The sequence below is a fragment of the Mesoplodon densirostris genome, chromosome 18, assembly GCF_025265405.1.
Source record: "Mesoplodon densirostris isolate mMesDen1 chromosome 18, mMesDen1 primary haplotype, whole genome shotgun sequence".
NCBI lineage: Eukaryota > Metazoa > Chordata > Mammalia > Artiodactyla > Ziphiidae > Mesoplodon > Mesoplodon densirostris.
Genome location: NC_082678.1, coordinates 60,452,634 through 60,467,126, shown reverse-complemented (window position 1 = coordinate 60,467,126; position 14,493 = coordinate 60,452,634). Strand labels below are relative to the sequence as shown.

Here is a 14,493-nt window from a genome sequence, read left to right as displayed (position 1 = left end):
CAAGCGTGTCCCGTGGCCCCCAGCATGGTGCTCAGCACATAGTAAGTGCTCAGTAAACATCTGGTGATTGACTACAGGTGCTGGCAATGACCTTGTTTCCCTCCCAAGGCAGGCCTTGGAATCACTGCCAAATGAGTAACTGGATATTTACAGTTCAGACATGTCTCAGCACCAACAGGTCGTGTGCACGAGTCTATGGGGTGACAGGGCACAGTCTGGTGGGATTTCAAAGTGCTCTCAAAGAAAAGGAGGAGGCAAGGGGCTCCTGGGAAAAGAAGCCACGGTCGTGGGGTGGCAAGAGAGCACTCAGTGCCACGGGGTCAAAGAGGGAGGAAATCCAAGCCTGGATCCCCCCAGAGCTACAGTTAATTTCCCTTCCGGGGGCCCTTCAGGGCAATAGCCTCTTCTAGGCCAGTCCTTGGAGCCTGCGAGGCCTTTGATGGGCAGCTCCAGAACGTTGCTAGAGCTGGCGCCCGATACATATTCATGATTTGTTTTAAAACGACCTTCCCGGGCTTCCCTGGTGGCGCAGTGGTTAAGAGTCCGCCTGCCGATGCAGGGGACACGGGTTCGTGCCCCGGTCTGGGAGGATCCCACATGCCGCGGAGCGGCTGGACCTGTGAACCATAGCCGCTGAGCCTGCACGTCCGGAGCCTGTGCTCCGCCACGGGAGAGGCCACAACAGTGAGAGGCCCGCGTAGGGCAAAAAAAAAAAAAAAAAAAAAATGACCTTCCTGGGTAAGGTCAGCCCAGCTGGGGCCTCCAGATCCCCAGACTGGTGGGGCGGGGGTGGGAGGCACTTAGCCATCCTGTGGGGAAAGCCCAGGAGCCAGAAGGCCTGGGCCGCAGCCCCGACTCTGGCACCCTCTTCTCTGAGACCTCAGATGAGGCCCTTAACCTCACTGAACACCCCTCTCGTCATCAGTGAAATGGAGCCGAGTAGTATTTATCCTGCTAGGGTGAAGTGCCGGGGGCTCCTATGGGCATGGGAGCCCCAGCATCCTGCATGCTTTCAGGCTCCGGCTGTGGGTGCCCCTGCCCAAATGTGGGAAGAAGGGAGGGAATCCACCAGTCAGAGGGATTAAGCTCCAGGCAAGTCTATTAGGGAAGTATATGCGCCTTCCCCGCCCTCAGCCCAGCCTGCTGTCCCAGTCTGGGAACCCGGCCCCGTGAAGGCAGGAGTGAGAAGGAGTCTACTGTCCTAGGGCCTCCGAACCACGGTGCCAGCTGCAGGGATGCAGGATCCAGAGGTGCCTTGCTATCTGGGGAAGGAACTACCTTCCCATCACCCCTCTGCTCTTCCTCTCCTGCAGGAAAAGTGTGTGTCCCCTCTATTTCCCAGCCTGACACAGAGTGAGCACGTAACAAGTACTTCCCAGAGCAATGCACGAACAGAAGGGCTTGGTGACCGCAAGTCCTGTTCCCTGGGGAAGGTGAGGGAAGAGGGTCTGCTTGGTTTGGCCTGGCCCCTAGGCTTCTAAGAACTGACTGCCTTCCACGCATGAATCAGCCAAAGGAGGACTCCTGGATGTCCTGACCCCCAGTTCAGAAGGGGCCCTGAAGCACTGACCACCCTGGTTCAAGTTCAGAGCCCAGAGCAAGCCTCATGCTGAGGGTCCAGCCCCACTGCAGACAGAGCAAAGATCCCCATCAGTGATGTTTTATTATCATAATCATCAGGTACAAACAAATGGTACAAAAGGGCCAATGGGCCCCAGTCCCTCTCCAGGCAGAGGCTCCTGTGAAAAAGCAAGAGAAGAGGGTAAGGAAGAGAAAAGGCAGCCAGGGGCGGAGCCGGGCTTGCACGGGCCCATAACTCCACCACCACCCACAGCCCAGCCGCTACTAGCCACGCCTCTGGGGCCGCTGGTTCACCTCTGCTACCCGGACACTCTCCAGGTATAAGCTCCGTGAGGGCAGAAACGGTGTCTGACTTTTTCTGTATGTTTCCCATGCCTAGCACAGTGCCTGGCAGGTAGTAAGTGCTCAATAAACCGAGTACTAGAGAATGCAAATGGACCTTCTAAGGAGCCCTGAGAGCTGTTATTTACAGAGAAGAAAATTCAAGCTTAGCAAGGTTGAGGAACTTGTTCAAGGTCACACAGCTGGTGAGCTGCAGAGGCAGGATTTGAACCCAAGCAGTCTGGCTCCTGAGCTTGTGTTCCTCACCAATCCACTCTGCTGCCGTCCATACTTAGTAATAAAGAGCAAACACACACTCACACGTACACACACACAAAATACTACCCATGTTCACACACTACACACACAAAATGCAATTTGTATTCATTGTGCACGTACACACACACACGCACACACACACATACACATGAATGAATGTCTAGTCATTGGTTTTTCTGGCTGGCACCCAGAACAGGGATGGGTCCACCTAGGGAAGGGAGACCTCTGTGGTTCCAATTGGCCAGCCCAGGTGTGCCCAACCTTCACCTCACCACTGCACCCCCTTACCCAGCCTCTAGTCCCTGTCCCTCCAGGAAGCCAAGTCCAACGCAGGGAGTGCACTGCAGTTGACAAAGTCCCGAGGGAACGTGTTGGACTTGAAGATGTTGTTCTTGGACACGACGGTGACGCCCGTATTGTCACAGATGATGCGGGGCAGGGAGACCTTGGCCAGGGCCTGCCGCTGCTGCGGGCTGAACACGCCTTCGTGCTGCCACCAGAACCTGCACGGGGACACCGCCGGCCACTGTGCCTGAGGCCCTCCTGGGCCGGGAGGGCGTCCGCTGGCTAGAGCTGCCCCCGGAGGACACGGGCCCCACAGCACGGGGGAGCTCCAGGCCCTCAGGCGGCCCGGGGGGGTTCAGACAAGCAGAGCCCCACTCACAGCTGCCGGGCTGCCTCCCCCGGCCACGCCCCAGCAGCCTCCGGGCACCGCTGAGGACAGACCGGGAGCCAGGCCCACACTCACTCACAGTGTAGCCAGGGCTACATCCACGTGGGGAGAGAGGCTCTTGGGGGTGGTGTATAACTTGTCCACCCGGAGTGGGACACCTTTGAAAAATGATCCCAAAGGCGCGATTCAGGCTACGGTAGACCTGGCTGTGATAGAGGTCAGGACCCCAGGGAAAGGACAGTAGGAGCAGCCGTGGGAAAGCGAGGAGGGGACCTTTCAACAGAGACCGGCGGTGCCGTGGCGGCGGCCCCGGGCCCGGAGAAGAAGTGACTGCGAGTGGCATTTTCTCTCTTCCCTCCTTTACCACCAGGGGTCCAGGTCCCTCCTTGCTGCGCCCCCAACAGATTCAGGGCGCATTAGGGATGACCCTGGGGCTCCCCAGGACGGACTCCCTCTAGCAGGAGGAAGCGGGGGCCCCCGAGGGTCGGGGGCAGGCCCACCACCGCACAGCGGAGCCCCTCGGCCTCCGTCCTCACCGATCGCCATCACGGAGCTTCCTGAACTGGGTCCCGATGAGACAGGCGAGGAGCAGGCCCACGCGGCCTTTCCTGTTCAAGGGCTCGGCCACACCCCCCATCCAGACGTCGATGTTGTCGGGCGTGCCGTACTGGGCCAGCAGCTTCCTCGCTAGGTCCAGGTTCTCCAGGACCGTGCCCAGCTCGCCCACCGTGCTGGGCTGCGGAAGCCCGCAGAAGCGCCTCCAGGCATTGTACCCTGTATGGGGGGGACGGGAGAGAGGCCCGTGGGTGGGTCCCAGAAAGGCCACCTTCCCAACACAGCGAGGCCACGTACTGAGGTGCCTGAGGGAGGGGAGGACACAGAGGGGCTGCTACCAGGCTATAAACCCCACAGGGAGCCCTCCGGCCTCTCCAGGGGCCTGGGGACAGCTGGGTCTCTCCAGGAGCCTCTCTGTCTTCCCCTTGCCCTCCCGCCCTACGGGAGAAATCCTAAATTGCCATAACTCCTGCTGGGTCCAAGAAGAGGAGCATCTCCCGGCCCCCTGTGGAGATCTCAGGCCCGTGATGGGCGCAGTGTGTCTAGAAGGATCGGCCACACCAGCTGTCCTATAACACAGGCACGGGCGTGGCGTGAGGCTGATCTGGGCTCCAATTCCAGCTCTGCCATGGACTTGGCTGGAGAACCTGGGCAGATTCTGAATTTCTCCAGGCCTCGGTTTCCTCATCAGTAAAATGGAGGTGATAATCATCTCTTCCCCTCAGAATTCATGTAAAATGAAGCAAAGTGAAATGAGATGGAGACAGATTTTCAGAGTGTGGGCGGGGGCTTGTGGTTATTACGATGATGCTCTAAGTTGGAGGGTTACAGCAACACAAAGGAGGCGGGAGGTGCTGGAAACGGGGCAGATGGGCCCAGGGAGAGGTAGGGGCCTGACCTCAGACCGCATCCTAAGAGCAACGTTCTGGGGGGTGCGGGGGAGCCCCGGGCAGCTGGGGGCCCTGGAGAGGGCAGGCACTGGAGTGGGAGGTGGGGAGGGGCGGGGCCGGGGAGACCCCTACAGCCCCTCACCTGGGAGGCCGTGGTCCCGGCTGCGCTGCATGTTTAGAGCGGGCAGGTCCAGCCCGATCCTCATGACCTGCTCAAACAACCGCTCCCGGATCTCATCCACCGCGATTTGGTTCTGGAGATTCAGCTTCGCAGGGGTGGCCATGAGGCCCCGGAGGATGGGGTCAATGCCACCTGGGGGGCGAGAGGAGCAAGGTTGGGGGAAGGATCTGGCTCAGTATCAGAGCTCAGACCGGAGTCAGGTAGCACTGGGGGGATTGCAGAAGAGGGCTGGGCACATGTGGCTTCTGGTGCCCAGCTGTCCCCAGCGGGCAGGTCCTCACTGAGGCTTTGAGGTCTCCACGGGTCATGCCATTCAGACTGGCCAGGCTCAGGTGCTCCCAGCCCCTGGCCTCCTGGGTCACTGAGAATTATTCAATACAACACACAGGAAGGATCTCCACCCCACTCTTTGTTATCAGATGTGCAAGCAGAGTCAGGTGAACTCTGCTTGAAAGTCAGAGGCTGGAAAGTCAGATCAGATCCCCAAAGACGGAAGGAAAGAGGATTTGTTCCACCCCAGCTCCCTGTGACCAAGCCCACCCCCATCTCACCCTCGGCTGCCCGCTCACTCCTGGCCTCGGTCCTGCTCACCTTCCAGCACAACCCTCCAGCTGGCAAAAAAGACCTTGCTGAGCGGCACACGAGGGTTGGGCTGCATAGGCTGGTACCGATTGTCCAGGCGGAACATGAAGGGCTGGATCAGGGTGTGGCCATAGCGGAAGGCGTTGGTGAAGACGTTGGCGATGCGCGGGTCCACCGAGTCATTGTAGGAGCCGTACTGGGGCAGGTACCTCCTCATGGCCACCGGCCCCAGCACCAGGGGCAAGTAATCCCGGTAAGTGATGATCTAAAGAAAAGTCACGCAGAGCAGCCTCTCCACTCACCCCGCCCAGCAGACCCTTCGCCTGCTCCTGCCTCGGGGGATCCCTCCCTCATATATACGGCCAGGGATTTGCCTCCTACAGCGCTGGAGCTGAGTCTCACAGAGTGGCACCGAGTGGCATAAACAGAGCTCTGCTGTGTGCCCTTGGGCCAGTTATTAACCTCTCTGAGCCCCAGTTCCTCAAATGTAAATTACAGGTAATTATGCTGCTCTCTGCCCTAAAGTATCACATAAAAAAAGGGCTTTGTTAGTCCTTGCAATAGCTCCCTTGCCCTTGTTACCCATGGTCCCATTTCTCCTACAAACTGATTAGCTCCTCGAGGGCAAGGGTTGTATCTCATTTCTCTTGAAATTACTCAGTGCCCAGCAAGTGCCTGGCTTACAGTAGGGTTCAATACATTGCCTGTAGGAGGAGGGGAAGCAAAATGGAAAAGGGCCACCCTAGATGCTTTCTCCCAGTGAAAAGAGAAGAGATGGAACAGTCCCACTCTAGATTCCAGACTCTGGAATTTCCTCTGAGGTTTAAATGAATCTCGCTTACTTTCTTAGTGCAAATTGAAAACTCACCCTCAGCACCAGCAACTCTCTCCCCTCCAGGGTCAAGGAGTATTAACAAGGGGTGTGCATGTGCATGCATGCGTGTGTGTGTGTGTGTGTGTGTGTGTGTGTGTGTTTATGTCTTGGGGAGACAATGGGGATGCTGGAGCATCAAAAGTTGGGAGAAGGGAAATCCCCTGGCGGTCCAGTGGTTAGGACTCTGTGCTTCCACTGCAGGGGGCGCGAGTTCGATCCCTGGTCGGGGAACTAAGATTCCACAAGCCATGTAGTGTGGCCAATAAATAAATAAATAAAGCATTTAAACATTTCAAAAAAGGTTGAGAGAACACCCCCCACGGGTAAGCGAGGATAAGGAGAGCAGGTGAGCTGTGATAGAGCTATAAAGAAGAGGGAGGGCTTCCCTGGTGGCGCAGTGGTTGAGAGTCTGCCTGCCAATGCAGGGGACACGGGTTCGTGCCCTGGTCCGGGAAGATCCCGCATGCTGCAGAGCGGCTGGGCCCGTGAGCCTTGGCCGCTGGGCCTGCGTGTCCGGGGCCTGTGCTCCGCAACGGGAGAAGCCACAACAGTGAGAGGGCCGCGTACCGCAAAAAAAAAAAAAAAAAAAAAAAAAAAAAAGAAGAGGGAGCGTGCAAAGGAGCTAAGGGTGCTGATGAGATGAAGGAAAGGAGAAGCATTTACTGAACAGCTACTGTGCGCCAGGTGCTTTAGAACCACCTGCTTAAACCTCCCAGTACCATTCCCAGTGGACAGGAGAGTATCCGTAGAAAGGTCAGCAAGCCTGGGAAAGGGGTTGGAAGGCAAGTGACCCTCGTCAGGCACTTAGTATCTGCTAGGTGTTTTCATATGTGTCCTTTAATCCTTACAGTATCACGGATGAAGAAACTGAAGCTCATGAGGGTTCATTTGCACTGCTAAGATGTGGCAGAGGCATGTCTGGATCCCAAGCCTGCCGACCCCTGGCATCACTGATGCGCAGGACTGCCTACCTGGACCATGGCTCCCACGATCTTTCGGGCTTCCTGATAGAGCTTCTCTCCATTCCAGCAAGGGTTCAGGCGCTTGAGCTCTGTGGCCAGCCGGTTGTGCTCCCGCAGAAAGAGTGTGTGCATGGAGGTGAGCTCAGGCATCTCACTTGAGCGGGTGTCCCCTTGGGGAAGCAAAAGCTACTGTCGTTCTTAAGACCTCCCTCCCAGAAAGGACTCGCTCCACTGAAACCCTCTCCCAAGCCAAGGCCTCAAATGCTCCTTACCCAGCCCTCCTCTCCACCCATCTTTCCACGCCATGCTCAGTTTACACCTCCTCTAGGAAGCCTGCCTTGATGCCCTGGTCCACCATGATAGCTCTTCCTCTCTTTAGTGGCACTGCTGGTCAGAGATGCTCATTCACTAAGCACCAGATCTGACACAAGACTTGCCACCTTCCCACACCTGAGACTGGTAGCACCTTGAGGACAAGGACCGTGGCTCGTGCCTTTTTGTACCTGACCCTCCCACCCAATGTATACATAGACACATGGGGTTTAACACAGTGCCTGGTACAAAATAGGAGATCCATGAATACAGCTTGATTGACTTATTCTCTTGATTCAGGGAAGGCCAAAAAGTAGCATGCACATTGGCTCTCCCTATTTTCCTGTCCATGTGAGACACAGTGAATGATCACAGCCCTCTCTCCTTCTAAAATTGGATACAACCTCAGAATCCTTCTTAACACAGGACTCTAGAAGGCCAGTACCATCTGCTCAGAACTGCCATCCGCACCTTACTGCATGCTAATTGTGCAGCCTGCTCAGGGCAGGGAGCCAGGGCACAGGATGTTTGAAGTCCACCCCTGAGACTGTGCAAAAGAACAAAGTGTGACCCTCTGATCCCTCAAGTCCTCCCCTAAACCTGCTCTGGAAGTACCAGAGGGTTAGGGCCAGGCTCATTTCTGCAGGACACTGGGTTCAGCCCTCCACAGCTCTAAAGTTTGTTGAGAAGGATATTCTCTGAGAGCAGCTTTTCCTTCCCACAACCTGACAGAGGTCATGACCATCCAGGCTGGGAAAACATGTGGCTCAACACCATGTGGAGGCCAAGGAGTGCTGCTCTTCCCCCACTAGCCCAGAAAAGCCCACACTGGTGCTGACCTTGATTCTCCTCCCCAGGGCCCAGCCATCAGGAGCCACCAGGAGGTGAGGTTGGGAGGCCAGAGAGAAAGGCCTCAGACCCACCGTTGGGTTTAAAGGTAAAAGCGTAAAATTTCTGGGCACTACCCCCATCATTGCCCCAACCATATCCCCAGGAATGCCAGTTGTTTACATCGAAAATCCCACCCTCTCTTATTACAGGGAATCCAGGTGGATAGGTGGTGATGTGCTGGAGCAGCTCTGTCCAATAGAACATGAAGATGGAAATGTTCTACATCTGAGCTGTCCTATATGGAAGCCACTAGCCTACAAGGCTGTTGAGCACCTGAAATAGAGCTAGCGCAGTGGAGGAATCTTGTTTTTAATTTAAGTTCATTTAAATTAACTTACACGTAAATGAAAATAGCCATGTGTGGCTAGTGGCTACCAGATTGGATACTGTGATCCTAGAGGGTGAGGGTGCCGCGGTGCTCTCTGCCCTTCAGTGCCCTGTCCCTGGAGGACTCAACTTGCCTCTCTCCCAGAGTCCAGAGGGAAAGAGAGCGACAGAGAAAGGGCTGAACAGATGGACAGAGGCTCGCTCCTTGGCCATCCCTGAGTCTCCTTCTTAGGTTTGGGGTTATTGTTTCTGTTGGTTTGGGGTTTTGTTTTTGTTTCGCCTCTCTGGCTCCATCCAACTCGTTACCAAGGCAACTGGATTAATATCATGAGGTTGATGAGGACAGTCTCTCTAAATGCAAACCCACAAGGGGCTCTCAAACAGGCCCGCTGTGGCTCCGGTAGGGGGCACCCCTGCGGCAGCCCAGGTCCCTGCCCAGGACTGACCTGCCAGGAAGCAGGGGATGTTCGCGGTGCGGTTGGTGAGCAGGCAGGGGTCATCGTGCAGGTTGTCAAAGGGCAGCAGGGCCCGGCCGTTGTCATGGAAGCGGGTGTTGACGGCCAGCAGCCCCAGCTGGTTGGTCAGGTTGCGCAGCTTCATGGCCAAGGGGTCCTCGCTGCCGTACACCATGCTGGCGTCCACGAAGGAGGTGAGCGCGTTGATCTGGTTGCGGATGGTGATGTTGCTCCCTTTGCAGGCCGGGCTGGAGCGGAAGAAAGGGATGCAGTCACGTTGGTTCTTGATGCGGGGGTCATCGGGCGGGATCTGCGGCACAGAGAGAGGCCCGGCGGGCTCGCCGAGGGCAGGGACAGCGATCAGGAGTGGCTTTCTCCCGCCCACCGTCCTGAAGGCCTTAATTCCCACCTCGGAAGCAGCCTAGAGCCCAGAACCAGAGGGGGCAACCCAGACACTAAAACGGAGCTCCTCGGCCCCCTGGGCGGGCAGGAAGGCATCTCAAGGCCCCCAGGGGCTCAGCCTGAGGTTCCACTGGCAGAGCACCTCCGAGCTGGAGGGGTGAGGAGTCGGGCGCTGGCGTGGGGGACGTGGGGCCCCCTGGAGGGGGAGTGGCCAGTCCTCTGACCCCTCCCCGCAAACCTCCTTTCTCTCCTCTTTTCTGTCTCTGCTCCTCCTTCCCCTGTTCTCTAGATCTGGTCTCTACACTCTCCGGGGGCCTCCTCTTCCTTTCCCCTTCCTCTCCCGTCTCTGTCTCTTCCCTGTCCCTTTCCTCTCTCTCCCCCCGGCCCCTGTGTCTCTCTCCCCCCGGCCCCTGTGTCTCTCTCCCCCTGGCCCCTGTGTCTCTCTCCCCCCGGCCCCTGTGTCTCTCTCCCTCTGGCCCCTGTGTCTCTCTCCCCCTGGCCCCTGTGTCTCTCTCCCCCTGGCCCCTGTGTCTCTCTCCCCCTGGCCCCTGTGTCTCTCTCCCCCTGGCCCCTGTGTCTCTCTCCCCCTGGCCCCTGTGTCTCTCTCCCTCTGGCCCCTGTGTCTCTCTCCCCCTGGCCCCTGTGTCTCTCTCCCCCTGGCCCCTGTGTCTCTCTCCCCCTGGCCCCTGTGTCTCTCTCCCCCTGGCCCCTGTGTCTCTCTCCCTCTGGCCCCTGTGTCTCTCTCCCTCTGGCCCCTGTGTCTCTCTCCCCCTGGCCCCTGTGTCTCTCTCCCCCTGGCCCCTGTGTCTCTCTCCCCCTGGCCCCTGTGTCTCTCTCCCCCTGGCCCCTGTGTCTCTCTCCCTCTGGCCCCTGTGTCTCTCTCCCCCTGGCCCCTGTGTCTCTCTCCCCCTGGCCCCTGTGTCTCTCTCCCTCTGGCCCCTGTGTCTCTCTCCCTCTGGCCCCTGTGTCTCTCCCCCTGGCCCCTGTGTCTCTCTCCCTCTGGCCCCTGTGTCTCTCTCCCCCTGGCCCCTGTGTCTCTCTCCCCCTGGCCCCTGTGTCTCTCTCCCCCTGGCCCCTGTGTCTCTCTCCCTCTGGCCCCTGTGTCTCTCTCCCCCTGGCCCCTGTGTCTCTCTCCCCCTGGCCCCTGTGTCTCTCTCCCCCCGGTCCCTGTGTCTCTCTCCCCCCGGTCCCTGTGTCTCTCTCCCCCCGGCCCCTGTGTCTCTCTCCCCCTGGCCCCTGTGTCTCTCTCCCGCTGGCCCCTGTGTCTCTCTCCCTCTCTCGGATCCTCCTTCCTTCTTTCTCCCCTCGTCTACCTACTCTGCACGTGCCTCGACCAACCAGCCCACCTCTCAGTCCTGCTCCAACCCCAAAACCCAGCCTCTGTGTGATGTGGGCTTGGGGAGAGGGAGCCCGTGAGTGGGGAGGGAGGAGGACTGAGCCCCCACCCCGCACCTGCACACAGAGGTTTGAGGGACGGTGGGAAGGTCCCTAGCCCAGAGTGGCGGGGGATGGGGGCTCAGGGCCAGCCTTGCTGGGAGCCAGGGAAGGAAGGCTGGGCACGGAGGGAGGTGGTCCCTTCCGGGAACGCCGTCCCTCCCGCGACCCGGCAGGCTGGCCGGTGGGGCAGGGAGGGCGTACCTCGAGCGGGAAGCAGGGAGGCTGGCGCAGGCAGCTGGTCTCGCAGTTGACGCCAGTGAGGAAGGAGACGGGGGCGGCCGGCTGGGGGGTGAAGTCGAGGTCGTGGTCGAGCAGCTGGCCCCACTGCATGAACATGAGCGAGCGCTCCTGGTCCGGGGTCAGGTTCTCCGTGGGGAAGCGCACGATGGCGTTGGAGACGGCGCGAGCCTGCGGGACACGGGGCGTCAGGGGCCCTGGCCTCGGCCGGGCCTCTCCCACTCCGCGGGCCCGGGCTCACCAGGGGCACCGGGAAGCCGTTGCGCTTGACCCCTGGTGTCCAGCCGAAGGGCAGGGAGAAGCCATCCTCGTACTCCGCCGGCAGCCAGCGCGCAAAGGCGCGGTTGGAGGCCCCCAGCGTGGGGCTGCGCCTGCAGGGATGGGGGAACAGGGCGCTGACGCCATGTGGCCGGGACCACCCCCCTCTAGCCACCGCCCGCCCGCCCGCCGAGGGGCGGTCCCCAGCGGCCGCACCTGTTGTTGCACTGCCCGGTGATGGTTCGGTACTTGTCCTCCCCTGTGCACCTCACCCCCAGGTCCTGGTAGGCGCAGCCGCTAGTCTTGGACAGCAGATTCAGCTGGGCAGGTGTCAGCACGTCTGCGGGGCCGGGAAAGTAGGGGGCGAGTGGGAGCTGAGACCCTATTTTCTATCCTCTGCTGGGGAGCCTCGGTTGCGGGGTGTGGTCTGAGGACATGGAGGGGAGGCTAGGATGCCCGCTGAGACTCCCTGGAAAGAGGGGTTGGGGGAACCACTGGGACTGAGCGAGGGTCTGGGATGTAGAGGGAATGGTACCCGTGACATTGAAGCGGCCTGGCCACAGCGGCTGCAGCTTCCTCTCCAGCAGGCCTAGGGCCACGTGCAGGTAGTCAGCAGCCCTCACAGCTGTCCTGGTGGCTGCCACTGGCTGCTTGAAGTAGGACAGGAGTTCCATGGGGCTGGCCGAGCCACTGTGAAGCCGCTGCTTGATGCTGCTTGGGGGAGGGAGCGGTGAGGGCCAGAGAAGGGAGGCAGGGACACTCAGCAGAGCCCCAGCCCGGGGTTCTGGACACAGAGGACAGTGTAGACCGACCCACAGTTAGGAAGCAGGTTTCTCTTTTTAAACAGGGTTTGGACCTGGGTGCCCAGAGGCCAGGCCGTGGGAGGCATGGTTTGGAAAATGTTCTCACAGCCAGAGATAAAAAGACTGACAGACAGAGGGCCCCACGCCCAGCCACAAATTCCCCACTGCCTGATCCTTCTCTGAAAGGCCTGGGACAGCCTTGCCCAGAGCCACGCCGTACCCCGGCGCCCCACCTTTCCCGCTGCTCCTTGTAGGCTTTGTCCACTAGACGCTTGGCCTCCTCCATGCAGGTCAGCACCACCGAGGTCTCCACTTCCCTCAGGACGGCTGCCCAGAACAGGGGTCACGAGGTCAGGAATGGGCCCAAAGGCCCCATCAGGCCCTAGAGCCCGGGTGGCTTACACTGAGGAAAGGCATCCCGGGGACTCAGAACCTCCCCCAACACACCACCTTTTCCCTTCCTTCTGAACTGTTACCTGGAGCGGCACCCTCAGAAGGCTGGGGCGTGGCTAGAATGACCAGGAGTCCTGCTAGGCCCAGGGGCAGCTTCATCTCTGCAGCAAGACCCCAAGCCCAGTAAGTGTCCAAAGCCCACAGGGCATTTAGGGAGAAGAGAGCCCCACATCCCTCTCCTCCCAGGCTGCTCACCCCCACCTTCACCCCCCAGGGCCCCCTCAGTGGGTTCTGCCAACAGACAGTGTCCAGGACCCTACCTCCAAAGTTCCAGTGCTCCACCTGGCATTGACATCACCTCTTAGCTAAATCTGGGCTTTTATGTCCTCCAAGCTGGGGGAGGGGCAGGGCAGATGAGGCCCGCCCCTGGAGACTGGACTCTCTCTCCTCCCCTCCTGGGCCCGGGGTGCCTAGAAAGAGTTCTGTGATACGGGTGACACGGGCAGGAGAGGAGGGGCCAGAACCGTCTCCAGCCTTTGAACTTAGCCCCCCCAGAGCTTCTCAGCTCCCCACTGTGTGCCTAGATCAGTGCTGTCCCCACGGGGTGCGGACAACTAACCGCCCCCCTCCAACATCCTGGTGCAGCAGAGTATCCAAGGTTCCTTTGAAAGGGACAGAAGTTAGGAACTGACAACCTAAGGAATTACGGGGAACAGAAGGCGAAGGGGAGACCTGGAGTGATGATGGCCAGACCTGCCGCAGGGCACCATGCCCCGCCCCCAACAGTAACCCGACCCCTGTGGCCAACCTTGATGGGCAGCCCTCCGTTCTTGGAGAAGGCTAAAGGGACAGGAAATCTGGCTGGGGACCGTTGGGCTTCACAGGAAAGAAGACCCCGGGGGCCGTGGGCTGAGGACCAAGGTTAACTTCCTCTATCCCTCTCTTCATCCCCTTTCCTCTTGGCTTTTGGTAGGGGGCTGTCTCCAACATCCCCACCATCTGCCCCCAGATTTCAGGAACCAGGAGAGAAGCAAGCTGGTTGTGGTTAGCGATCAGTTGGGTGACACAGCCCAGTGCCTCCCAGGGACAAGATCAGTGTCGTTAGGATTTGCATTAAACTTTTGAAATAGAAGAGGGGAAGACCGGCAAAGGGACTACCATTCCGCAGCAGGAAAGGTACCCTACGACTAATGACTGTGTCTGTCCACCTCCCTGTGCCCTCGTCAGGCTGGGCACGTGCCAACCGTGGCCCCCATGTCCTGTTTGGTCTACCCACACCTCCTACCTTCAGGTACCCTCCTGCACTCACTCTCGCCTTCTACGCCCAGACCACATCTTGGCCAAGGAACAAGGGACAGTGACATCTTCCCCATGTGCCCAGTGATCCTGTCATCTGCCAGGAAGCAGAGTCCAGGGGCCCGTGAGAGAGGAGGCCATTCTTCCAGCCTTGTCCTGCCAGAGACTTGCTGTGGGTGAACTTGGACGAAAGGCTCTTTGTGAATCAGGTTCTAGAATTTTATAGGCTTTTGAAAATACATTTTTTTCATCCTGTAACATATATTTCCATGCATGAAATGTTATAGAATAAGTAAATAAAATATGTACAATCAGGTGAGGTTATGGGTAATTTTTTTTCTTTCCAGGTTTGCCATCTTTCACATAAATAAGAAGCAGGAAGGAAAATAATTTCCCATAATCCCACCACTCGCCAATAACCCCATTTCATAATTTGATATCCTATATGTAGATATAATATGTATTTTAAAGTGATAACATACTTTAGGGGAGTTCCCTGGCAGTCCAGTAGTTAGGACTTGGCGCTTTCATGCCATGGCCCAGGTTCAATCCCTGGTTGGGGAACTAAGATCCCACAAGCCACGTGGTGAGGCCAAAAAAATATATTATTTTTAATATTTAATATTACTTTAAATATTATTTTACAATCTACTTTTTAAATTTTATTTATTTATTTTTGGCTGTGTTGGGTCTTCATTGCTGAGCATAGGCTTTCTCTAGTTGTGGCAAGCGGGGGGCTACTCTCCGTTGTGGAGCACAGGCTCTAGGCATGTAGGCTTCGGTA

General features: G+C 58.1%; 1 protein-coding gene across 1 annotated transcript; it reads right to left on the bottom strand.

Annotated features, from left to right (window-relative positions):
• Positions 1-2,476: 2,476 nt before the first annotated feature.
• On the bottom strand, positions 2,477-12,590 carry MPO (myeloperoxidase). Its single transcript, XM_060082818.1, has 12 exons — positions 12,497-12,590; positions 12,254-12,347; positions 11,753-11,928; positions 11,434-11,557; positions 11,201-11,330; positions 10,924-11,130; positions 8,875-9,193; positions 6,908-7,068; positions 5,072-5,327; positions 4,442-4,612; positions 3,391-3,628; positions 2,477-2,684 (listed from the first exon to the last, which is right to left on the bottom strand). The coding sequence occupies exons 1-12, from the start codon at positions 12,570-12,572 to the stop codon at positions 2,477-2,479; spliced, it is 2,160 nt and encodes a 719-aa protein (XP_059938801.1). The 5' UTR covers positions 12,573-12,590.
• Positions 12,591-14,493: the final 1,903 nt, after the last annotated feature.